This window comes from Ctenopharyngodon idella, chromosome 16 (assembly GCF_019924925.1).
Source record: "Ctenopharyngodon idella isolate HZGC_01 chromosome 16, HZGC01, whole genome shotgun sequence".
NCBI classification, from domain to species: Eukaryota; Metazoa; Chordata; class Actinopteri; order Cypriniformes; family Xenocyprididae; genus Ctenopharyngodon; species Ctenopharyngodon idella.
This window is the reverse complement of record NC_067235.1, coordinates 17,578,162-17,605,789: the sequence shown is the minus strand read 5'-3', so window position 1 is coordinate 17,605,789 and position 27,628 is coordinate 17,578,162. Positions and strand designations below refer to the sequence as shown.

General features: G+C 36.6%; 1 protein-coding gene across 6 annotated transcripts in view; it reads right to left on the bottom strand.

The window, feature by feature from the left end:
* Positions 1-280: 280 nt before the first annotated feature.
* map7d1a (MAP7 domain containing 1a) overlaps positions 281-27,628 on the bottom strand; it is a 45,124-nt gene continuing 17,776 nt past the window's right edge. For 2 of the 6 annotated variants that reach the window (XM_051865580.1, XM_051865586.1), the window contains exons 3-19: positions 22,997-23,065; positions 22,164-22,184; positions 18,636-18,799; positions 18,236-18,347; positions 16,862-16,966; positions 12,551-12,673; positions 12,229-12,368; positions 11,191-11,312; positions 10,397-10,635; positions 9,958-10,240; positions 7,987-8,167; positions 6,796-6,900; positions 5,507-5,557; positions 5,321-5,381; positions 3,986-4,040; positions 3,571-3,794; positions 281-835 (exon numbers count right to left, since the gene is read on the bottom strand). In XM_051865580.1, coding sequence (XP_051721540.1) covers positions 825-835; positions 3,571-3,794; positions 3,986-4,040; positions 5,321-5,381; positions 5,507-5,557; positions 6,796-6,900; positions 7,987-8,167; positions 9,958-10,240; positions 10,397-10,635; positions 11,191-11,312; positions 12,229-12,368; positions 12,551-12,673; positions 16,862-16,966; positions 18,236-18,347; positions 18,636-18,799; positions 22,164-22,184; positions 22,997-23,065 — 2,066 coding nt within the window. In that variant the 3' untranslated portion in view covers positions 281-824. The remainder of the gene's footprint in view (positions 836-3,570; positions 3,795-3,985; positions 4,041-5,320; positions 5,382-5,506; positions 5,558-6,795; positions 6,901-7,986; positions 8,168-9,957; positions 10,241-10,396; positions 10,636-11,190; positions 11,313-12,228; positions 12,369-12,550; positions 12,674-16,861; positions 16,967-18,235; positions 18,348-18,635; positions 18,800-22,163; positions 22,185-22,996; positions 23,066-27,628) is intronic. The other 4 variants (XM_051865581.1, XM_051865583.1, XM_051865582.1 and 1 more) reach the window with 4 other exon arrangements.

Here is a 27,628-nt window from a genome sequence, read left to right as displayed (position 1 = left end):
TGTTAAGAATTCTTTACAATGGTAGAGCCAAGCCATCGTTAAAGTTGCAGTTAAAACAAAAATTTAAAACAAACTTCGTCATTGCAGTTGCATGTGCATGCACGGTGAATCTGGCTGTTGATATCTTTTAGATATTACACATTTCTTATGTAAGTAGGTAAATCAGCAATAAGCGCTAATCTGGTGCAACTCTGGCATTAAACATTATTTCACTATGAGACAAAATTAAAAACATCTCTAACATTAAAAACTATGAAACAGTGAAGTTCAGACATGGCAGTCCCTTTCATTCTGTTTTATTCACAGATCGTCTCCTCCCATGATCCAATTTACATTATTCACATACAACTGTACCCAGTAGTTACAATTCTCTTCAAGTTAAATAACTAAACATTAAAAAATAAAACACCCAAAGCACTTCTGCGTTCAACCCATAACAGCATGAATAACGACACGGATTAATAATGTTTGTCACAAGCCTTTTTTAAAAAAACAAAACAAAAACCATATTGTACTGTGATGATCAGAAAGAGGCATGGATTGGTCTGCCATAAAGTATGTGAGGTCAGGGTCTTGATGAATTGTCATTCTGGTGCACGTTGGCATTTAGCTCAGCTTGATTGTTTTGTAGCTTCCTTGTAATTTCCATCATGAACCATAAGAGAGGCTCTGATGGTGGGGTTGCTCTGTACAGTCTAAACAGAAGACAGTTTTTTGGGTTTTGGCACAGGTCTCTTTCATGCTGTGCTTCTTTCCACCGGTCCCTCAGGCAGACGGTGTTGAGGGACTCGCAGATGTAAGGCTTCATCCAACAGTTTACGACTTCAGAGGACCTCTGGAGGACACAGAAAGAATATGGAGATTAGAGATGTAAGCGTTTAATGCATGACAAAATAAAATAAATAACATTTTCATAAATTACTACAGGTTGCTTAGATCCCCAGCTCTGTTTTTTTTCAGCCTCTTACGCCATGAGCGTCAAATTTTTAACACTTTTAAAAAGGTAACAAAAAAAATCTTAAAGATCATTTGAATTTGAAGTAAATCATGATGAATCATTTAATTTGGTACATTACCGTTCAAAAGTTTGGGATAAGATTTTTTTTTTTGAAAGAAATTAATACTTTTATTCAACAAGGATGGACTAAATTGAACAAAAGTTACATTAATGACATTTATAATGTTACAAATTTCAATTTAAAATAAATGCTGTTCTTTTTAACTTTTTATTTATCAAAGAATCTTGAAAGAAATGTATCACAGCAACAAAATATTAAGCAGCACAACCATTTTCAACATTGATAATAATAAGAAAAATTTCCTGAGCTTGATATTTCTTGGATCATGTGATACTGAAGACTGATTGCTGATTCAGCTTTGCCATCACAGGAATAAATTACATTTTTAAATATATTTAAAAATATTATTTTAATATTGCTGTTTTTACTTTATTTTTGATCAAATAAATACATTGAACATTTTTTTTAAAAAATAAATAAAAATCTTGAGAATTTTTCTTACACAATTATTGTTTTCGTGATCAATAATCATGCCCATGCCTACTTTTAGCTGGTTGAAGTAAGCTGTTATTTTATTATAGCTGGTCCAAGTTAGTTAAGGTGATCAGTTAGACCAGTGGTTCCCAACCTTTTTAGCCTTAAGTACCCTAGTAAGAAATAGTAGCCTTAAGTAACCTTAAGTATTAAGAAATTATAAAACCACTACATTTAAAAATAAATTTTATCCACGTTTAGCACTTTTTTTGTACTGTACTAAAGTATGAGGTAGGAAAGGTCACAAAGCTTCTTCAAATTAGTGAATGAATCGCAAAGCGAGCAACGAGCGCTCCTTTTATAATCACTGAAGCTGTCAGTCAGTTCAGCACAAGCTCACTGACTTCGGCACACTTGTGAAAACTCCCGTTTTAATCAATGAATCTGACTCAAGTGCACAATAAATCTCTAATTTACAATGCATCTATGCTTTATTTGTTACAGTGGGTTAGGGTTAGGTTTGTGAGCATGTAGGATTTAAACTGGCACTAAACAGAAACTCATTCGGCATTTTGAGTGGATTGAGCGGATTCTCACAACCAGTAACTTAATCACCTCTCATTGGCTATTATTTTCAATTGACATGCCTGTGATTGGCTATAATACTTGATGCTGCAAAATGTAAATGTGTCCATTTACAGGGACTAATGCGGCAGGCTGGGGGTGATGCTGGGGCGATTGAAGCCTATGTGGAACAAACCAAGCAAAATCTGAATCTTTTTGCTAGGGATGCACGATATATCGCCTCGGTATCTGCCAATATATGTTCATTTTTAATTTGATCGTTATCGGCCAGATAAGAAAATTTGGCCAATATATTAAAGCAGATAAATAATGGATTATTTCCTTCAGCTGAGACACTTCAGATGCACACTGTTCACTGTGATGGTTTTAAATTGCTTGAAATATGATTGGCGTCACTTCAAAAAGGAAAATACAGTTAAGTGCAACGTGCAAAGTCTGTCATATAAGCTACATAAAATTATAATAAGAACATTATAATTGTGTGCTTTGGACATGGCTTTTAATGGTGAGACTTTTGTTTTTGTAATCAAGCTCTCAAAAATTATATACAAAATTTGGATTTAGATTTATTGACCAATATATCAGTTATTGGCTTTCAAATATAACAAATTATCAGTTATCGGTGCAACCCTACTTTTCGTGTACCCCCTGGAACTTTCTCACGTACCCTGCTCATAAAATCACTGAGTTGGACTACCAGCCAGTCAACTTGGTTTGCTGGTACTGGCCAGTTTAAACTGGATTAGCACATTTGAACCACCTAAGAATGGTACAACATGTTTTTCCCAGCAAAGTACACAAAAAACAAGTGTATCTGTGCTGAGAACATTGACGTATCTATCTGTGTGGCCACATGATACGTCAGTGATAATTCTATACTTATCATGAGACAAGAGTAGCGCTCCAGATATGGCAAGGCAAAGATCCTAGATAAAAGATCCTGGATTAAAAACGTACATCTCAGTTTACGAAAGCTGGCACGGCATGAGGTGAAACCCCTTGTGTTTTCTTTGCAGATGATTTATAGCTGAAGGGCTGTCTGCAGGAGGACAGGTGGAGGTACGTGCTGGGGGGAGTGGGACCAAGTAATGCTGACCAGGCCAAGGGAAAGGGGCTGAAGAGCTAAGCCAAGAGGTCCTGTTTCCAGTCTTGGGTGCCAGCAAGGCCGGATCAGGTCTTCCTGACACCATTTCAGGAATCCAGCTTTGTGCCAAGACCTGCCAGGCTCTTCACCCCGTTACCCCTGCCTGTCGCACCCGCAGGGCAACATGTGGCAACTATGACACCCGCACCTGAGACAACATTAACCCTTCAGGCGCAAAAAAAGTCAGAAAGACAAGGACAATGACTCTTCCCCGCCAAAAGAAACATTAATAATTAATGTTTAATTATTTTTAAACGTTTTACGGCAGGACCGCGAAAAAGTAATGGTGCTCCGATTTATTGTCGTTCTCAGATTGACACTGAAACATGAAATTCTTTAGACGCTCACCTGCCACATGCTGAGGCTTAATGGGCCCTGTTTTCTTAAGGAATGATTCATCGCTCTCAAACGCCATGATTGGCTCATCAGGTCTGTCAGTCTCTGACTTCTCCCGTCCGTTGTTGTGATTGGACAGCTGAAGGATCTCTTCGAAGTGAGACGCATCCCCTTTTGCTGACAGGCCATTCTCGTGTTTGGTAGGCTGAACGCCATTCACCGAAATAACAGACAGACTGCAATAGAAAACCGATGGTTTAAGTGTGAGTTAAACTGTTACAAATGCAATTTATGTGACATTGCTTTTGTGATATTCAGATTTTTTTTCCAAAAGCAGTGTTTCCATCCCACATTCAAGAGAACAAAACTGTCACTTCTGGGGAAATTGACAGGAAATAAAATGAAAGTTGTCCTGAACAGGACTTACCTTTCATTCACACCATCTTGTTTCAATGCCGTATTTGGCTGGTAGTCAGCAGCTGCTAGGAAAAAGACAGAATGTCATGCTAATAGTTTCTTAAAATGGCAATCTTGTTTGTTTTAACGTTTCTTTGCCAAATCAATGTTCCCTTCCCAGATGGTTGTACAACTGACAGAATAAACATTTCAGCAGTTCATCTGGAATTATTTCCCGGATTCCCAGTGCTCATTGTGTTTACAATGGCAATTTGTTATATATTAATTAATATTTTAATAAATAATATAAGCGCTTGCTCTGAAAATGTGTTTTGTTTTTTTTTGTTTTTTGTATGTGTATTTACACTACCATTCAAAAGTTTGGGGTCAGTAAGATTTAAAAAAAAAAAAAAAAAGAAATTAATACTTTTGTTCAGCAAGGATGCATTAAATTGACCAAAAGTGACAGAAAAGATTACAAAAGATTTCCATTTCAAATAAATGCTGTTCTTCTGAACCTTCCTGGCATAGCAGCTGCTGAAAAATCAGCTTGGTCATTAAATTAATAAATTATATTTTAAAATACATTAAAATAGAAAACAGCTATTTTAAATTGTAATAATATTTAGCAATATTACTGTTTTTACTGTATTTTTGATCAAATAAATGCAGCCTTTGTGAGCAGGAGAGACTTCTTTCAAAAACAGAAAACTCCAAATTGTGAACAGTAGCTTATGTATTTCAAGGGGCTAATGGGAACAATACTGGCTGCTGGGTAAAAGTAGACTCAATAAAGGCCTTCATCCAGTTAACTAATTGGGAATAAAAAACAGCTACTGAGCATCTAGCACTATGTAAATGGAGTGTGATTGATTCACCATGCTGCTTTGCCAATTTTCATACTCCATTACAGAAAGCAAAGGTTTTGAACAGCACAGATCTTCGACGGTGACGTAAGGAACAAGCAGTAGCGTACACAGTTTTGCACGTTATTCCCTCTCCGACTGACTACATGGAGCAACAAATCCATCTCCTAGCCTTGAGGAAATATTCCAAATACAAGCTTAATTTTAAAGGAGGTTTGGAGGGGGTGAAGATGTGGGAACTTTTATTTATGCATTTCTTAATGAGGAAAAATGATTCTGAAAGCTAAAGTGGACTCAATAAAATAAATAAGGTACATGTACAATAGCATAGCCAAGGAAAATGTTGTTCGAGACTTTTGTAAATGGGCTGTTGTGGAAGGTTAAAATAGAACTAAATGTGTACTGAATGCCATATCTAACTAAAGATTATCCAGTAGTGAGAGTAAAGTAGTGAGTAAACGTTATTTAATACACTAACATTCTTAAACATAATTTTATACCTTTATTCATCTCTGAATCTGAATCTTTTCCGTTGACTTGAGATGGAGATTTTGTGTCTTTCTGCGTGGAGATAAAAGAAGAAAAGAGAAGGGAACAATTAGATTCTGAGCTCTTAAACCGCAAGAGGAAATTGGAGCTGTGCTACTGCCACAGTGAGGCTGGTTTAAATGAGAATGCTGCTGTACCTTTTCTCCTGCATCTGTTTTGCGTGTTCTTTTCATAATCTCCTCCAGACGCTAAAAACAATGCACAGAAGAGAAAAAAGAAAAACATGGAAAATGTTTCAAGAGTTTCACAAAATATATTTAAACCTGAATAAAAGTTTTAGGACTTATAGATTTAGAAAAATGTAAAACAAAGGAAACATTACGTAAAAAATGAAGAAATATTAAGATTCTGCGCTATTTCTAGCTTACTAATTAATAAGCAAACACTGTGACATTGATCATGTGTCTCACTGATCATGAAACACAAGATGCTTTTTAGATCATTCTCAAATCATACTGGAGAACATGATCAGGTTTCACACAAACTTGAGGGGTTTATTTAAATAAAAAGGGAACCATTTCATATTAATTTTTCAATTTAACTTTTCACTCATGTTTAGGCTGATAATATAAGTAGTGGAAAAAGTATGTATTAAATTAAAAATGCAAAACAAACATTTTCACAAGTGGTCTCAGATTTATTTTATATTATATTATATTTAATAGATTTAGATTTTTATTTAATTTCATTATTTTATTTTTAACAAATGTTCTAAATTTGTTTATTTTAACAATGATTCTCAATTCCAAAATCGAAATTTTGTACTGTTTACCAACAGATATCTCTCTGGTCTGCTCAGATTTACATGATTCTACATTATTCTCATTTACAAAAGATGATTTGTATTGTTTATCTTTCAGTTCCTCTATTTATCAGTTTCAGAAGCATAAACTGCATATTGCAGCTTTAAGCAGTCCAAAAGACAGTGGTAGGCGCTTAAGGTTAACGCTATGTTCAGAATTAGAAAAATCACTGGAGTGTGTCAAGCTGTCTTCCAAAAACCACACCAAGAGCTGAGGACAGTTGGGTCGAGGCTCTAATACACGGCCCTGATAAACTGACTTGTAGAGTACATAGTGTCCCGTGGGGTAATACCACTTGAACAGGTTCGCAGAAAGGGATCAGGGGTGAATGTGAAGGTGTTTTATGATTTATGGCATGTGCATGAATCTTGAGAGCTTGCTTTCCACTATGATCCTAGATAGTGACCTTGAACGGTTCTTTTATTTCGCTCTACCACATTCTGTGCCTGAAAGCTACTGTGGACATGTGTGAGTAGTTAAGAGAGGAAATGAAAAGATTTAACTAGACTGCTGAGTTCTCAGTTTCCGTAGATAAGCTTGTAATACAGGTTTTAAAGAAGCAGGATGATTTCAAAGTGACCTTATAAAGAAAAATAAAAATACAAGGTGGAAACCCTTCTTACTTTCTTTCTCTCCAGCCTTTCCTGCTCCTCCTTCTGGAAGTGTTTCTCTCTCTCCAGGCGCTGTTTCTCTGCCTCCTCTCGGGCCTTTGCTTCAGCCTCCTCTTTCTACAGACACAATCAAATGATCAGATTCACAGTGAACATCCAGGCAATAAAAATAACAGCTTCCTCTAGAGTCATTCATTCATCTGAAGCGCTCAGTTCCAGTGACAGGACAGATCACATCCCATGTGCAAAATGACAACTTATAATATCTACTTCCCACTTCCTACACTTTTTATCCAATGAATTTCCATCATTTTTCCAATGATTTTCTTCTAAAAATAATTTTATTAAAGAGCAACTTCTAGCATGAAACATACCTAGAAAAATCTATTATCACTAGATAATTTCCATTTTTTTTAGGATGTCTTTTCCAGGCCTTGTATTCAAAACTTTAAATTTTCCTTATATGTCCATGTTTTCCATGACTGTGGAAACCTTGATACCTACTTAATATCTACTTGAACACAGTTTTGAACACCAGGTGGTGGTAAAACCACAAAAATGCTACTGCGCCAAATGGCACTCTTGATATCCATCCATTCACAGAAGAGGAAAGAGCGGATTTGTAAAAACTTGACTTATTTGCATTGAATTTGTCTCATCATAGCTCTTCAATTGCTTTAAAATTGAAAATAGAATTGCATTCTCATATTTTACAGCATTTAATAAAAAATTTAGGGTCAAATAATAAGGATTGAGTTGCTTTGGCATGCCTCTGTTAAAGGCAATGAAAGTATAAAGGAGACAAAAAATATATTTTTTTGTAATTGAAATAAAGCTCGAATAAAATATAAATATTACATGAAAAACAAACTTAAATGAAAATTTGAAATTTTGTCTTGGCAACTAACTGAAAAAAATAGGTTGAAGTTGAAGTATTAAAATTACTAAAACAAAAATTATTGCTATATAGAAATATTACAAAGAAAAAAAGAATAATAAGCACATAAAATTACTAAAATGAAAACTGAAAATATAAAAATAAATCAACATGTCTGGAGCATGTGCAGTAACTTCAATGCCCCCGCTCTGACACAACTGGGCAATTATTGAAAATTCAGTGCTGGAAAGTCTCCATGTCCTGTCAAGTATATGTATTTATACAGTGAAGTCACTAAGGATTCTGAGAAATGGAGTATTTCTGACCTGTTTCTGAAGCCGTTCGTTCTCTTCTTGTTCGATTTTGGCCCTTTCCTGCGCCTCCTTCTCCTCCTGTAGGCGCTGGGCCTCCTCTCTTAACCTCTCCTGCTCCGCCATGAGCCGTGCCTCCTCCTCTCTGCGCTTACTCTCCTCTGCCTCCTGTGCTAGCCTCTCCTCGCGCTGAAGCCTGCGTGACAGAAGACAGTCAGTCATCATACACACATGAACTTATTTAAAAAAGGACGTGTGAATGCAAGTGGACTTCGGTGTCTCTTGCAAAATTTAAATTCGCTGCGGCTGGTAACGTAAGATGAAACTTTAAATTGCAGATATGGTCCATGCATTATAAAGTGACAAATGCAAAGTGGACGGAAAGCGTGAATCAGTGAATCTTGTTAGTCGTGACCAAAATATCCGCACCCATAGTTACCAGCGGCACTGGAGCATAAACAGTGTGGAACTCTCATTTACGCTGTTGCCAAAGTCCCCTTTTGGCTCATAAATGTGTTAAACTCATAAACTGTCACCGAGAACTCCAGACGTCAACAGCTCCACACCGCCGAGGCTATTCCTGGAGCTCACACCGCACACGGACTGGTGGAGCAGGACATGTTTAAAATCAAACCAAACACGTGTGTTAGCTGAGGTGGAGTTTGGCTTTGACGGCAGAGTTACAAAGGGTGAAAGGTTTAACAAGTTGATATTTTATAGAGATTAAATTGTTATTTTGCCATTTTATTAGAAAAATATAGTGGAGAATGACAGACAGTTATTGCGGAGATAAAGGTCGAATGGAATCAGCGCATGTTGCAAGCTGGATTCAAACCTATGTCTGCTACATGAGCACATGTGCACTAACTGCTGCATTACAGTTTGCTTAGAGGAACGGACAGTCCGTTTAAATTTTGTATGAAAATGAGGATTTCAGAACAGATGGAGTGGCGACTTAATTATAATTCAATTATAACTAATATTTTCCTAAGTAAAAAAAAAAAAAAAAAAAAAAAAAAAAAATCTATCTCAGCTAACTATTAAATTCAGTTGCTATTTATTTTTAGATGTAATAATCAACACACAAAAAAAAAAAAAAAAAAAAAAAAAAAACACAAGGCAGGTTTTGGATTAACCGTTAAATCCAATTATAAAATTATTTTTCCATTATTTACAGTACTCCAATTTTTGAAATATGATCATTTACACAGTTACTGTCATAACTTGTTTTCATGACAAATTTATTTACATTAAATAATATATTAAATAATTAAGACGTTACTAACAGGTAAAGTAAATATAATGAATATATAATCTAATATAGCGTATATATTTTTAGTGATAAGCTCCCCTCTGGAGTGAACTAACATGCTGTGGACACTAAATGACTTGCCTGAGGTAAATGTAATGCTACGCGAGATATTATTCTCAAGATGTTTTATTGATGTCTTTCCGCGGTTGAAACACTGGTTGAGAGATTACACGTAAACATATCTATGTATAGATCATCTGTTCTTCTTCTGCTCTTTTTCCTGTTGTGGCAGTTAGCAAACAGCATTGCATTACCGCGCGCGCCCCCTTCTGGATTGAAGTGTGGATCGCCTGTGACTGACTGTATTCATCGTCTGACTGTATGCACCGAACTGTGATATCACGTAATAATAATAATTCTTGTTTTTTTTTATGGAATATTGCAATATTTATTATAAATTATTCATGCACATTTTTTTTTAACTCATGTGCCCTCGTAGTCTTGCCCTCGAGACAACCTGTCATTCACATGAAATCACAGCAACAGCTAACCACAACGATCCAATTTGTAACTGATGGACAAAAACAAGTCCCATCCTACATTTTTTCTTGTTCAAGAAGCCGTTTTCACTTGGATGTGTGTCACAACAGAGAAGAAAAGACTATCGCAAATTCTGTTTCACGCCGACTTTAAACAAAATGAATAACAATATAAATAACAATAAAATAGGTAACCTCTCTCTCTCAAGCTGTTCTTTCCGTTCTTGCTCTTCTTTCTCTCGCTGTTCACGGGCCTGTCGTCTTTTCTCAGCCAGGATGCGGGTGGCTTCCTCTGGGTTATTGGTGCCAGCCATGGGCTTGCCTGGAGAGGGAGCTGGAGAAGCCACCTGTTGGAGGGCGGGGACAAGAGGGGACTCCTCGGGGACTGAGGGTGCAGAAACTGACACGACTGGTGAACTTGCTACAGGGGGCGTGTCCGGAACTGATGACAAGACAATGGAGGGGACGGGAGACGAGGCTAGAGAAAACACAGAAAAACGGAGTGGGGAAAAAATGAGGACTAGAGAGAGGACAAAAAGTGTAAAATGACAGAAACTTTGGGATACATATTGTGTGTTTTATTAACTCCTTTGAAAGAGAAACGTATGGCAACACTCATCATCGCCACACTCACTCTTTGGTTCTTCAGGTGTAGCGGGCCTGCGGGTATCTCTAACCCTCTCTATGGCGACAGGTGAGGCGGTGCGGGTCTCCACGCGGGCAGGGGTCCTGGCCCTCTTGGGTCGGGCTTTAGGAGTGCTGGGGCTCGCTCGTGCTGATGGAGGTTTGGGAGATACTGCAGGGCTAGGGGAGGACGCACAGCCTTTAGGCGTCACAGGAGATGCAGATCTTAATTTGGACACTGGACTCGGACTGAAATCGTGAAGAGAAACTTAATTTAATGGCTGAGCTGAAAATTTTTTTTTAAAATACATGTTCACAGTAAGAGGCAAGAACTACAAATGTTCACGGGAGGGACCTGAACTAGACCTAAAATGCGGCCTGCTATTTCGTAATGTCCTACAAATAGACAAAATAATGATTAAACCAATTCAACAGATGAAAGTACCTTTAAAACTACAGTTAAACTACATATCGATTCTGATTCTGATTACTACCAGAAGGATGTTCTGTCAGAGAATGTTTAGTCAGAGACAGCATTACATAACACAGCATTGGCCTCACAGAATTAGACGACGCTCAGAGCAAAAAGATCCATTTAAAAAGATTCTATTGTATTTTCCTCTTGCACATACAAGGCAGTGCTTCCAGAATATAAGCATCTTACACTGTTTACGTATTTCTATGACTGTTTTACTCTGATGAGACTGGGAATTTATGATTATGATTTTAATGAAAAAATGTAAATATATATATTCATTCATCTACTGTATAAGAAAGTAAACCAATGTATCATTAAAATCTTACCTGGACTCTATTCTGGTTTTCATTGATGGCATGGACTGTCTCTTCTTCAGCACCTTCTCTTTGGTGATGGTACTCTTCTCCTTTTCATTTTCTCTTTCCTTGTCCTTCTTATCCTTCCTCATCTTTTGAGAAATGATGTAACAAAAAATAAATGCATACTCAAAGACAAAGACTCAAAACCAGGGGTAAGTCTTTGCTACCTCTAATTTGTAATTTCTCATTAAAATTAAAGGGTTAGTTCACCCAAAAATGAAATTTCTGTCATTAATTACTCACCCTCATGTCGTTCCAAACCCATAAGGCCTTCGTTCATCTTCAGAACACAAATTAAGACATTTTTGATGAAATCCGAGAGATATCTGACTCCTCCATAGACAGCAATTTAACCACCACTTTCAAGGACCAGAAAGGTACTAAAGACATCGTTAAAATAGTCCACATGACTGCAGTGGTTCAACCTGGAAGCGCTGAGCGTAAACAGCGTATGAGAATGACACAGAAGATATTGTTGAATAAAGTAGTTATTTTTGTTTTGTTTTTGAGCACAAAAAGTATTCTTGTCACTTCATAACATTAAGGTTGAACCACTGCAGTCACGTGGACTATTTTAACGATGTCCTTAAAACCTTTCTGGACCTTTAAAAAGTGGTGGTTAAATTCGGATTTCATCAAAAATATCTTAATTTGTGTTCTGAAGATGAATGAAGGTCTTACGGTGTGGAACGTCATGAGGGTTGAGTAATTAATGACAGAATTTTCATTTTTGGGTGAACTAACCCTTTAAGTCTTATCAGAGGGGCTGCGGGGGTAACGTAGTATAAAAAATCTAGAAAAATCTAGGGAAAATCTAGGGAAATCTAGATCTAAGAAATTAACACCCTCTCTAAAGACTCAGATATGTGGATTCATGAATGTGTGGATGGAGTGATGGATGAATTTCTCACCTCTTCTTATATAATAGCAAAATATGATATAACAGGAGGGGAGGGATGAGTATGAGAAAGACATAGAAGTGAAAAGGAGCCTTAAATAACTCACAGGTGTGGAGTCTCGTCTGCGCTGGGCGATATTGGGCGTGCTGGTGGTGACCCTCCAGCGCTCAGAGCAGCGGTGATGTGGCCGATGAGAACACGCTGTGAGAGGGCTGGCAGACACTGAGCGTGGGCACACTGGAGACTCTGCATGAAGAAAACACATTTAGCTTAAGTTTTGCAAAATATAGAGCAGAAATGGGTCCTGTTGTTATTTCTAAACTTCAAAAGGCCCTAAAAATTGAAGAACATGGCAAATTAGCGTTTAAAAAGACTTTCCAAAAATGTTAAACTTCTTCTATCTGATGCTAAACACTGATGTCACTCACGGGCATCTCTGCTGTTGTTGAGCACACTAGCAGCACTGCGACTGCGAGCCAGGAAGGAGAGAGTGGGCGTCATCAGCCTGTCCACAATGCTGCTCTCCCATGGACTCAGCTGCATGCTACGAGCTGCAAGAAAAGAATAACAATTAGTTTCCACATAATATATAAGAAACAATCACTTACCTTCTCTCATTCTGTACTTCATTTGATTGTTGAAATTATGTTTGCTAGTACTCAAGGCTGAAAAGCAGATGCTATCTTTTACATAAATACAATATACACAATAGTTGTGATGTTGATTTTAGAATGATAAAATCATGGCAATGACAAACAACTGTGTTTGTCTCCCTTGCTGTCAACATGGATGATGGATTTCACAACACTGCTACATGCAAGAAAAGCCAGTAAAGGTAACCAGTAAACAAGTCCAAAAATAACTTTTGTGAGAATTAAAGGGTTAGTTCACCCAAAAATGAAAATTCTGTCCTTAAAGGATTAGTTCACTTTCCAATTAAAATTTCAGGATAATTTACTCACCCCCATGTCATCCAAGATATTTATGTATTTCTTTCTTCAGTCGAAAAGAAATGAAGGTTTTTGAGGAAAACATTCCAGGATTTTTCTTCATATAGTGGACTTCAATGGTCTCCAAACGGTTGAAGGTCAAAATTACAGTTTCAGCGCAGCTTCAAAGGGCTTTAAACGATACCAGACGAGGAATAAGGGTCTTATCTAGAAAAATGATCGGTCATTTTCTAAAAAATGTTTAAATGTATATGCTTTATATAAACAAATGATTGCCTTCAAGTGGTTCCGCCAAAACCGCACTTCCGTATTCTTCAAAAAGCTTACGCTGAATGTCCTACACCTTCCCTACTCAACTTACGGAACGAACACAGCGCCAGTTCCGTTTTTTCTGTAAGTAGAATATCCACTATATGGAGAAAAATCCTGGAATGTTTTCCTCAAAAACCTTCATTCTCTTTTCGACTGAAGAAAGAAGGACATGGACATCTTAGATGACATGGGGGTGAGTAAATTATCAGGAAATTTTAATTTAAAAGTGGACTAATCCTTTAATTACTCACCCTCATGTCGTTCCACAGCCATAAGACCTTCATTCATAAAGCTTCGAAGCTTTACAAATCTTTTGTTTCAAATCAGTGGTTCGGAGCATGTATCAAACTGCCAAAGTCACATTTCAGTAAACAAGGCTTCGTTGCATCAAAAGTGTTTCACAATTTTAATGGTTCACCACTGGGGGGCGTGACTTTGGCAGTTTGTTACGCGCTCTGAACCACTGATCCGAAACAAAAGATTCGTAAAGGTTTGTAGCTTCATGAAGCAGTGTTTTGAAATCACCCATCACTAGATATTGTTGAATAAAGTCGCTATTTTGTTTTTTTGGCGCACAAAAAGTATTCTCGTCGCTTCATAACATTAAGGTTGAACCACTGTAGTCACGTGAACTGTTTTAAATATGTCTTTAGTAGCTTTCTGGGCACTGAAAGTGTTGAAGGGTTAGTTCACCCAAAAATGAAAATTCTGTCATTAATTACTCACCCTCATGCCGTTCTACACCCGTAAGACCTTCGTTAATCTTCGGAACACAAATTAAGATATTTTTGTTGAAATCCGATGGCTCAGTGAGGCCTCCATAGCCAGCAATGACATTTCCTCTCTCAAGATCCATTAATGTACTAAAAACATATTTAAATCAGTTCATGTGAGTACTGTGGTTCAATATTAATATTATAAAGAGACGAGAATATTTTTGGTGCGCCAAAAAAAAAAAAAAAAGACATATAGTGTTGGCCAATTTCAAAATACTGCTTCAGGATGCTTCGGAGCATAATGAATCGGCGTGTCGAATCAGCGGTTTGGAGCGCCAAAGTCACATGATTTCAGCAGTTTGGCGATTTGACACGCGATCCGAATCATGATTCGACACGCTGATTCATTACGCTCCGAAGCTTCCTGAAGCAGTGTTTTGAAATCGGCCATCACTATATATGTCGTTATTTTAGTTTTTTTTTTTTTGGCGCACCAAAAATATTCTCGTTGCTTTATAATATTAATATTGAACCACTGTACTCACATGAACTGATTTAAATATGTTTTTAGTACATTAATAGATCTTGAGAGAGGAAATGTCATTGCTGGCTATGGAGGCCTCACTGAGCCATTGGATTTCAACAAAAATATCTTAATTTGTGTTCCGGAGATGAATGAAGGCCTTACAGGTGTGGAACGACATGAGGGTGAGTAATAAATGACATTATTTTCATTTTTGGGTGAACTAACCCTTTAATTATCTTGCTGGCAATGGAGGCCTCACGGAGTCATCGGATTTTATAGAAATATCTTAATTTGTGTTCTGAAGATGAATGAAGGTCTTACGGGTGTGGAACGACATAAGGGTGAGTAATTAATGACAGAATTTTCATTTTTGGGTGAACTAACCCTTTAACAAGTTTGAAACACATTTTAAGAATAATTCAATAAAAAAATAAAAAAAATTATGAATTCAGCTGCCATAACTTATTCACCCTCATGTTGCTCCAACTGTCAGACACATTACATTACATTTATGTAGCTCCTTTTTTTTTTTTCTTTTTTTTTTTTGCAGTGGTCACTATGAACTGTGTGAAGATTCAGCAATGTATAATTTTGGTGAACTATTAACACAAAAGGACAAGAAAAAGGAATAAAAAAACCCCAAGCTATGTAAAAATACAAAAAACAAAAAAATTATTGTGATAAAATTATACAATAAAAGTGGGGGGAACAAAAAAAACAAAAAAACTTAAATCTCACCAAAAATAATCATCATTGCTAATTCTAAGAAATGGTTAGATCAAAATCTAAACTTACGTAATCTTCAAGAACAGATGAGAAAAGAAGTGGAAAACAAAAGGAAGAGCCACAAGTAAATGCATGAAAAGATGTGAAAACCAAGAGGACAAGAAAAATGAGGGGGTAGAGAGGCATTTTAGAAACAGAGAGAGATATTGCCCATAGCTGAATATTCATCAGCACTCTGCAGTATGTCTCTGCTCATGGAAAACTTCCAAGACTCGATTAGCTATCAGAGCACTGAGCGTGAAGTCTACTTTCTGCTCTACTCAATCTATTGTTGTAGGGAGCACTCACAAATAGAGTGTGCCCTACTTACAACTGAGTGTTCATGACCTCAGTCAGTACACCAAATAAAAGCAGCACCACAACCAACTAGCATAACTTCACCTCAATTCACTGATAAATGACCCTTCTGTGTGGAACGTACATCAATCAACACATTTCTCATTTTAAATATGGCAGCAGATTCAGCACATTCCATTGCCACAAAAGTGTTTGAACACTTAAAATGTATGAATGTCAACAAAACATCAAATCATGTGACATTTACTTAAAGAAATATGGCACAAGCACACACTTCACAAAAGATGTTTGTTAGGTTTTAAATGATAAAATGGTAACATTTTACAATATGCTTCAATTCATTAACATAAGTTAATGCATTAGGTAACATGAACTAACAATAAACATATTTACTGCATGTATTATTGTCCTTGAAGCAGCTTGAAATGATATTAAAATTAAATTTAAGTAAATTAAATATCAAATTAATTTAAATTAAATATTAAATTAAATCTAGATCAATAAAATGATGTAAAACTTAGTTCATGTTAATGCTTTAACATTACTGAGTTGAACCATATTGTAAGATGTTATCAATAAAAATACATATATTGTTCAAATAGATAAGTATTTGGACACTTTGTTGGCTTAAAAAAGGAAAGTTTGTTCTGAGAAAATCTCTAGAATCATTTGTTTGATATTTCATTTTCTAATTCTGTTCATACTAAACTTGTACATTTTAAGAGTGTCCAAATACTTTCTGGGGCCACTGTATCATCATGCATCATATGCAGGTGAAGGTATGGAGAAGTATGCAAGTATTCTTGAGTACACTTTCGAAGATGGTTACATCAAGAATAAGGACTAAAGAACAGAGAAAGCCACCACCAAATATAAACAAACAAAAAAAGAGCACCACTGAGGACGGTCGACGGTGAAAGACGAAGAAGATTTCAAAATTCACATTCGAACACATTAACTGAACTGAAGACACTGACGAGGAGGCGGTTTGAAAGGAGGGAATGATTGAGTGCTCATGTGGACGAGCAGGTGATTGATTGGTCTCAAGGTAGAAATCAAAAGTGGGGGGATAAAATGGAAACTCATAAATACACGAAGGGAGGAGCCTGTGAAGACGATGGGGAGGGGCTAGATCTGGAGGCGTGTCCTTACTTCTGCTAGGGGAGTTCCAAAGAGTGGCAGAGGATTTGGAGAGCCTCTTGTTTATGACTGAGTCCACATGTTTGGGCAGGTTGACCGCTGATATTGAGCATCTGCCTGCAAAATCCACAGAACACCGCATATATACACAATGCTGAGGGGACCAAGACGACACGACAGCCGGCAGTGAAATCCCTCAAACAAACAAAACAGGTACTGATATATAGGGCAAGTAAATATATATTGTTTAAAATATATCTTAAAACTATTGTTTGAACAGCCAAAGATGGTTATCTTTGCCCTGGATAACCACTGCTGTGTTTGCTGTGTCTGAATATTAACTCAACTGCTATTTTTATGAGTTGCGCTACTCAAAGTTCATTATTACAGAGTCTACAGGCTTTGTAATGGGGTCACTTCCTCCACTTCTACTCCTGAGACACCATCAGGGACTGCAATGACTGTGCACAACTTTTGGGAGAGGAAAAACTAAATTAAGTCGGTTAGAAAATAAGATCCTTGGAGAAACAGCATTGGTTAGCCTATAAATTGAGGTCTTGTGTCCTGGGGGAGGTGGTACAAAGCTGCACTGGAGTTCATTACCACATTTCCCAGCATTCTTAGCACATCATTCTCACCTTCAGACCCATAAAATACACAAAGACTAGTAATTGAAGATTGTGAAGATGTTTTTTCTTCACCTTTTGAGTTTTTGTACATTTTCAGCCGGATAAAATGGCATTTTTCGTCAAAAAAAAGATGTCACTAATTAAACAAAAATGAATTATTAAGCAGCAAAACAGTTGTTTTAAATTGTAATACTATTTTTATAATATCACTGAATGGTAGTATATATATAGTCTACTACCGTTGATATATTGACAGTGACAAGGTTGCGATGAATATAGTTGGAACGCGCACATTCTGTGCATGTAGAAACTCTTATGAAGCACGAACCTCACTGAAATTTAAGCGATGCAAGAATACTGCAGTAGAAATGGAAAAACATCTGCAGAAATTAGTTAGCATTTGCGTTTCCTAGCAGCACATTAAGTCACTATGATCCCCGGAAGTGAAGCAATTGATCTTGATTAATATCGCATTAGTAAAGAGTGTTTAGTTGGGCTTAAGCAGAAGGTTGTGAGACTCTTTTATGCAACACATAAGAAACCATCTCAAATGTGAAAATTCAAAGCAGCTAGAGAACCTGCTACTTTTCCTTTAGAAATGGAAAATATACATTTTCCTATCTCACATCTAATGAAGCCAATGACATTCCAGTTTATTCCTTTCTTAACACAGATGATGAATGCAGTTAATATGAAAAAGGAACCAGGAAGCTATACCTACAGGTACAGTTTGTGTGTTTATGTATGTGAAACTCACTCTGGCTTTGGCTGGAGTTGCCGCTCAAGCCTCCCGCCCAGGACCATCTCTGCTGACGAATCTCTGCCCACGTTTTCTTACCAGACCTCTGGATGGCGGCCTCATACCGCTCCTGAAAACCCCCCAAATCAATGCCAATATGAGTATCACTTTAAAACCTAACAAAAGTGCAGCAAACACTTTAGATTGTTCATTTATATATAATGGGCACTGGGAGGAACAGAGGAAGCCGTATTGATCTTTCAAAGGGGAAATCTTAGAGCCCTGGTACAATGTGCTCTACTTTCACTAATAAATAACCCATCTAGCATTACTCAGAGAAAACAATGCATGGCGAGTTGGCAGAAACCTCACAAACTTCTCATGTGGGTTTGCACTGACCACCACTACTCTGTCTCACCTTGTTCTTCTCAAGTTTCTGTCTCTGTCTCTCCTCCAGCTCTACGCGGCGTCTCTCTGCCTTCAGCCGCTGCTCCTCCAGCTTCCTCCTCCGCTCCTCCAGCTGCTGTTCCCGCACCTGCCGTGCCCGCTCCTCCTTCTCCAGCCACTGAGTCTTTTTAGCAGCTACATGAGAAAGAGGAAGAGCCTGTGAGTTAACAAAACCAGGCCAGCATATTGACCTTCAATCACCTCTTCCTCCAAGAACAGAATTCAAACACCCAAATTTCGACACATTCCCAAATCCCAATGCATGTTCATTCATTAGACATTTGATCAGATGTACAGTATTTGGCTATCAATAACAGTGCATAACTCTTAGGTCTATTTTACCATATTAAATTTCACTGATTGTCTGAGTTTGGAATGACAGAAGGGTGAGAAAATGAAAGAATTTTCATTTTTAGGTGAAATATCCTTTTAATATACACTACCGTTCAAAAGTGTGGGGTTGGTACGATTTTTGTGATGTTAATGTTTTTGAAAGAAGCCTCTTATGCTCACCAAGGTTGCATTTATTTGATTAAATACAGTAAAAGCAGTTACAATTTAAAATAATTGCTTTCTATTTTAATATATTTTAAAATATATTTTATTCTGTGATGGCAAAGCTGAATTTTCAAAGAATCTTACTGACAAAACTTTTGAATGGTAGTGTATTTAAATATCTTACAACTTCATATTTTGTAAAGCTATTCCCACTGATCTGGTTTAAATCTCTCTTAAGATTCCATAAGTGTTTACAACATCAATTCTAACCAGTAAATCTTTACAATAAACACCTTCATAATCATAACCTCTTTTTAAGCACATGTAGAAAATAAATTACGAAAAGCTTTCAAAGTATTGAAAGCTTTTGAGCTTTTTGTCTCTATAAAGGCATATTTCTTGCCCTAGCCATGCAATACTTTCATAGAGATAAGACAAAATCTGAATGTTTTGTGTCTTAAGGAAATAAATCCAAAGTATCCTATTGGGATTTGAATTAAAGCTTTAAAGCTTTTATCATTTATAAAATGCAACATCTTGTTCTCAATTATTGTGTTATGAATTTATAAAATGACAAAGACAATGAAATCACTTCAAACAAATACAAGGGACGATGACAGGTTCATTAATATGTTACAAGCTCCATTCTGCAGCTCATATCTTTACGTAAAGTAATGAGAAAACATCATTTTATGTTATTAATGTTAGCCAAATCTATTAACTGTCAGGCTTAAATGTGTCAAATCAGAGTAAATGCTAACTGCACAAGGCTTTTAGACTTTAAAAATGCTGATCAAATCATTTACAGTATGTGGAATATCTACTGTCACTGCAAAAAAAAAAAAAAAAAAAAAAAGAGTGAAAGCAAGGCTTGATATGAAAAGACTCCTCTGGGAGCCTTCATCTCCTCGGCGGCTGGAGGTTTTGAGCCTTTTTCTCTGAGCTCCACAGTTATAAAATAGTGATGGCCTAAGAGCGCCTGCATGGCGCTCTTCATCAAACTTTCATAATCCTGCTGCTAGATAGATGAGGTGGAAGACGACTTACAGTCTGAGAGAACACAGGCACTACATGTCCTACTATCAACATTTGACTCACTCAATGCAGTCCAAATATTACACTAATGTGAAAGTCCATGGTGATGGTAGAAGAGATGGATTGAGGAGTTTGATTGCCTACTGCCTTAATAGTTAGGTTTAAATGACACACTTTGCACTCTTGTGGCTGGAATGTAGCTGGATATGTGTTTATCATAATTACATTCACATCGTTAATGATTTATTGACAGTTCAGTCACAGCAGATGCAAAGACAGCATCAGATGTTATTTCGGAGTCTGAATGGATCCTGCAGTTTGTAATTATGGGAAAATTATAAAACGTGCTATGAAAACAAGTTTTCGGAAAAACATAAACAGAGGTGAGGTTTGGTTTAGCGGTCAAAAGTTTACATTTGGTGAAACAACGACCTATATCTGACCCCAGTGTTAAACATCAAGAATGCTGTGTACATTTACAAATATAGATTTGGGTTATTGTCATATGTAAACAATAAAATATGACCTAAATGTCTTGACAGATGCACTGAAAAATTGTGTCATGTTTATTTAGCATACATGTAAAGGATATGAACCCAAATAAACAAAATATTTTCATTCATGCATTTGAGAAATCAAAGTGTAAATTAGCTCATTGTCACATTTCTTTCCTTTTATCAAGATACCGACAAGCCCCGTCATGTATGAAATTCACAGTTGGTGAATTGTAAAAGCAAAGTGTTAGGGTAAAATCAGGAAGACAGCTGACCCTGCTGGAAAAAAGGTCATACTCCAAATCAAACATATGGTGCAGCCAGTGTGGTTCAATTCAAAGACTAATGACTCTAATGAACTGGCTCTTTTATTGAATCATTTAAAAAGATTAACAAACTCACATGATATTCATTTGAATCAGTCTGATGAATCATTGACTGAATGAACTCACTGAATTCCTTTGAGCAGTTACTGAATTGACCCTTCACTGGGAGTTTGATTGGCAGGCGATCTAACCAATCATAACGTAGAATCCGCCATTTTGTCCGACAAAGCAGTCAAGGGGGAGTTAGTAGATTATCACTGGTGGATTTGAACTTGAAAAATTATGTGTACGGACATCTTTCTGTGGTTGAAATTTGGTTCATTCATGTTTATTTGATGATATAAATTAACTAGTAAGAAGAGATGATCGGTTCATGAGCCGCTTGATCTGAGGCGCTACAGTGATCTGTCACGACGCATTAAAGAGCCACAAAACGGTATTTATTCTTTAAATTTCCTTAAAAATTACAAAATTTTAAATTTGAGACTTAAAGTAACCTGCTCTGTCTTGTCTGTCGATATGTTGTCAGTGTGCTCTTTGCTCCGCGATGTATTTTTTACTGTGAGAACATGATGTGTGGCGTGAGAGCGGCATGGCTTGTCGGACATAGCAACAGTAACTAAAGGAGGCGGGTCTTTGCGAACGGTCAGACTCACTTAGTAAACTTTACGTCATTACTTTTAGCTATGCACTATAATTTTTAAATTTTAATAAAAAAAACACTACATTAAAAATGAAAGAAATTCTAAAATATTATAAAAGAAACTAAATAAATCTTTAAACACTGAAATATGAAAACACAGACATTGTTAACCAGCTCAACTAGGTCCTAATCAGCCGGCAATTAACCGTATCCAACCAATTCGAACCACCTAACGACCATAAATTGCCAGTTTTGACCAGCTATGTTGAAACATGTACTTATTAGAAGCTGGTTTAAGCATCATTTTCCAGCAGGGGAGTGTGACAAACATCGTCTGGCAGTTTTCACTCAGAATTAAGACACCCGTCTCTAATTATGATTATGAGTAAGACACGACGGAAATGGAAAGCAGCTCTACAAGAGAAGAAGTAACAGAGAGAAAGGGATGAGGACCCAAAAGCGCATCAGTCACCAACACCACCAGAGACGGGGGAGTGACTTACCTTGAGTCTGGCTACGCTGTTCTGGGGAGGGAAGGTGAAAAAGAAGACAAAAACGTTGTCAATCATGCAAAGCAAAGCAAAGCAGCACAGCAATCTCAGCAGCCACGACAAGCACAGTGATATGACGGACAAACAAAAGCATGTGAGATATTTATAATTCTCTGAAGAGAAGAAACTCTCACAGTGCTGGTTTAGTAAACACACAGAAGCAGCAACACATTTAGAAGTTATTATAATTATAGTCATACTTTCTAAAACTAGGAAAAAGGTTTATAATACTACTAGTTAGGAGCCTAGAAAACAGTCAGAAGTACTTGGTATAATTAACCAAGCCAGAGGTGATTTAAAGAGTGTTTTTTGACATGTATTTGAGTAAGTCTTTAAATATAAAGTATTTTTTTTATTTAATTAGCTATTACATATACATATATATATATATATAAACAAGAATTAATAATTAATTAATATTAATTTCTTTTAAGAGAAAAAAATATGAATTTTAGAAAACAAAAAGGCATGTAGAATGGAAAACAAGAAAAAATGTGGGAAAAATAAATAAATAAATATGCAAAAATGTAAAATGCATGCACATGCTTGTTAGTCTCAAAAGCATGTAACATGTCAAACGTCACAGTGACAAATGTCAAACTAATTAAATAAATTAAAGCCATAGAACTTCTGCGAATATGTATTTCTTTAGTCTTCCTGTGTTTTTTTGCACAAGCCTCAGGAGTTTGACGTATGACCGATGTGAAGCGTGTTTTTTGTGTGAACACATCTAGACCCCAGACAGCAGGGGGTGCTATCTCACCGTCTGCCTTGTGTTATCTTACCGAGATATTTGGCCCTCTCCTCCCTCCTCTCCTTCGCCTGTTTTAGTCGCTCATCCAACTTCATTCCATCTGAGAAAAGAGGCAGGATCAAATGTTTATTTTTAGTGAAACATTCTGAAATTGCCACACTGTTGCTTGGAAAAAAATGTGAGGTTGTCATTCCACCCACTAAAGCTCTCCTGGACAGAGATAGAGAGAGATAGAGACAGTCAGACAGCAGGGTGCCGGGAATGAGAGAGGTTATTGTGTGGTAGAGGCCGTGCTCACATCTGCGGCACTATAAAGCACTGGAAGCTGGCAGCAGCAGAGACTGGCAGCATTCACACGCTCCGGCCGACAGCAGAAATCTCTGAGGACTCACAGTACAGATACAATCAACCCAGTGCCACTAATTAACATTCACCTGAAGGGAACCTTTACCTGGGCTAAAAAGACTGCCATACTGGCAAATATCTACCTTTGTTAATTAGTTTTTATTGTATTAAAGGGTTAGTTCACCCAAAAATGAAATTTCTGTCGTTAAGTACTCACCCTGACCCTTATCTCGTTCCAAACCTGGAAGATCTTCGAAACACAAATTAAGATATTTTTTGATTAAATATGAGGGTTTCTGAACCACACATAGGCAGCAACGTCATTGCACCTTTCAAGGCCCAGAAAGGTAGTAAAGACATTGTTAAAATAATCAAGCGACGAGAATACTTTTTGTACGCAAAAAGAGAATAAATTGTTGAATAAAGTCATTATTTTTGTTTTGTTATTGCGTACAAAAAGTATTCTCGTCACTTCATAACTTTAAGGTTGAACCACTGTAGTCACATGAACTATTTTAACCATGCTTTGCTACCTTTCTGGGCCTTGAAATGTGCAATGACGTTGCTGCCTATGTGTGGTTCAGATACCCTCGGATTTCATCAGAAATATCTTGTGTTCCAAAGATGAACGAAGGTCTTACGGGTTTGGGTCGACATGCGGGTGAGTAATTAATGACAGAATTTTCATTTTTGGGTGAAGCCACCTAGAAAGAAAACTCGAGAAAACCACTTTGCAATGCCCTAGTAACCACCAAAATATCCTAGCATTGCTTTAACAAGGTTTACATGAACAAGCACCACTCACATTTTCTGGAAATTTCTAGTTTGTATTTCATAATCATAACGACTGACAGAGAAAGATTATTGTTTCGATCCCTTTGCACCTGATTTATTACACAACACATCAAGACTTTAGACTACTACACAGTCACAGTTTCCTATTGTCACACCTTCCACAGCACCTGTAGTGCAGGTCTGTGGAGAAACTAATTACACATTCAAACTAGTTCACTCAGAGTTCATCATTTCAAACAGCACTCCAATTTACAACCTCTGAATCGGCCACATGAAGTCTTCGAGTTGGCGTCTTATGACCCACAAAGTCTAGTACAACTTTTATCTGATGACTCAAACTCATTAATAATGATCATAAGACTCCAGCAGTGTTCGTCTTCATGACCTGTGCTCCACTTTGACTCAGTATTTATAGAGCACAGGAAGCCGAAGTGCAGAGTCTTGTGGGCCCTTACGAATGGCCCATATTCCCATTGATGAGTCACCGGGCAGAGACAGAAAAAGCAGAAGACTGACCCAGAAAAGGATTCCAGAGGGTCTGAGGCAGCGGAGTGGTGCATAATCACTGACCTTACCATCTCTTGCAGTGCTAAAAATACAATCTGCATGAACCAAAATGATTTTACCAAAGCTGTTTTGACTAATTGACCAATTCAAGACCAAAACTATCCATTTTAAATGACATAAAGTCTATATTAAAATTAAAGTATAAACAACAATTAAAAAAGGCTTTTTTTTTCGTTCTCTCAATAAAACCGCTGAAAGAAAACAACAACATTCTCTCTGCTTCATTCGAACGGTGGTGAAGTCTAATGGTTATGGATCCTGACACTAACAGCATCATACCCTAGGGTAAGAAATAGATATGGATATAAATATCATGCAAACAATGAAAGGCCAGCTCATTACAAGTGTTTTAGAATATGTTAATATTAAAAAGTGCATTATAACACAGTAATAAAATGACAAAAACAGGAAGTTATACAGAAAAGTAAAAAAAACAAAAAACATCTGAAATAGAATAATGAAAGGAAAATATATATATTTATATATCTTAAATGGTAAATAAGTTAAATGAAGATACGGCGAAGAAGAAGACAGAGAAAAATTAATTATAATTTGTTGATTCATCACCTTAATGACTTATTAATACTGAACATTATGATCCCAAGGTGTAGTTATGATTCTTATTTACTAGGGGTGTGAGAAGTCTTTGTAAGCCTTCAAAACTATAAATTTAATAGTAATCATAAATGGGAGGGAGCAAAGCATAATACTTCCTATTTTACTTATGTACCACAGGAAGTATTATGCTTCATTAAATTATGTGTTATTTTGCATGCTGTCAGTGCCAGCTATAATTTACATTTTCCTCAATCTTTTACTATGTGAATTTTTAGTTGCATTTTCCAGACAACCAGAATAAAGATGAACTGCAACAGGCTAGGTGAGAGAAAAAAAAAAGATATGATTCAGCATAGAGCATATCTTATGAGTCAATGTCTGAACTTCAGCTCTTCCCTTCCTTCAGGTCTCCTTATGTTCTTTCACATAATAAATGTATTATGAGTGAGGCAGCAGTGGAAGAGGATCGAAGGAGGGCCATATTCTTTGGAACAGAGTGTTCGGTTTTATAAGATGTTCAGTTCGACCTCTGCTTGACAGCAGCAATATATTTTATGATGAGATGAGCTGAACTGTGCACAACCGGTAGTATGAAAAAAAGTCTAATAACATAAAACCATCTGAGGCTGAATGATGACATAAAACTTGAAATTATCAAGAAATTATCAGTCAATTAAAGGTAAAAATCTGAGTTAAAATTAAAAGCTAAAATTAACTATCAAATGATTAAATAATCATTATTACCGCAAAACACTATTAATAACAAATGAAATAAACTGAATAAATGCAACCGGTATTTTCCTTTTATTAGTTCTTTTAACACTGTATTTTAATACATTTAGATTAATATGAATTTAATTTAAATTAAATTTAACAAATGTATTAGTTTATAGAAAAATACATAAATAATAATAAATCATAAATTAAACAATTTAAATGATTCAAAAACTAAAACCAGATTAAAACAAACAAATTAAAAAAAAAAAAAAAAAAAAAAACATTCACTTCGATGAAGTCATTCATTTTGATTTGCTTGAGACAAAAGTGTTCCCAGAAGTCCCGGCATGTAGAAAATTCACTTTTGCCTTAAAATAAATGTTTAGTTAAACTCTGTAGTTTATAAGTTTATGGTTACTTTTGATTACTTTAGCATCGTTAAAGTTATTCCACACAGTTTTCTACCCAAACGTTTGCAGTTGAATGACTTACAAATGCTGTTAAAATCAGAACGAACGGATCATTAAAAAGAACCATATCAAAACAATGATTCTTTTGGGAGTCGGACAACATAACAGTAAATTACAATTGCATTTACAGTATCAAACACAGTATGTATGTATAAATAGCTAGTCAAACACAGCTGAACCAGCTTTTCCCACAAAATTACCCACTAAGCGCTCTACAACCACATCCTCAGTTATATAAAGAGGCAACAATGAAGTAGGCAAAGAAAAGCTGCTTACTTTCTCAAACCCAAACAACTCACCCATTAACATGTATCTACATGTGCTTGTACAAGTAAAGTCATTATACTATGAACGTGACAGAACCAAGGAGGAGGGTTAAATCCCTGTAGTTGGCAGATCTCTGTGAAATGTGATGCCCAGTCAGGTTTCATTGCTTCACCTCAGCTGATGACCTGAGGCGATTAGGAACTGCCTGTCGCCAGCCTCCACAAATCAGCATTGGCATCAACATTTACCTCACTAAACGGATCTGATTCTACATTAAGGTAATAAAGCCAAAAAAACTGAAGTCTGAGAGCATTTACAAAGGCCTGACTGTGGAAATTCTTTTTGAGACACTAAACAAATGCCTCTGTTAGCTTTCAAGACTTTGGGCAGAGGTAAACCCTCAATGACTGGCTCTTTTCCCAAGAGACTTCCCGGATGTTTCTCATGAAAGAAAAACTGCTTTGAATGGAGCTGAACCAAAGTAAAGTATTTGTAAGGTTTATTACCATCAATGTTATGTTGGAAAAATAGACATACCAGATTATGGAGTTCAAGTAAGTCAACAGGTTTTGCGTTAGAACACCTTAAGCATCTCAAGATGGTAACCAACCCAAACTGGCTTGACCAAAATGACTGATCTGGGCACACCTTATAAATCAACTAAATGACAAAAAAAAAAAAAAAAGACTAGCTTCAACCAACTAGAAACACAATGACCTGGCACTGATAATGCTTCAACTTACATTCTGATGTTTTGGGGTAAAAGGTAATTAAAGGGTTAGTTCACGCAAAAATGAAAATTCTGTCATTAATTACTCACCCTCATGTCGTTCTACACCCGTAAGACCTTCGTTCATCTTTGGAACACAAATTAAGATATTTTTGATGAAATCCGATGGCTCAGTGAGGCCACTATTGCCAGCAATGTCACCGAACCTCTCAAG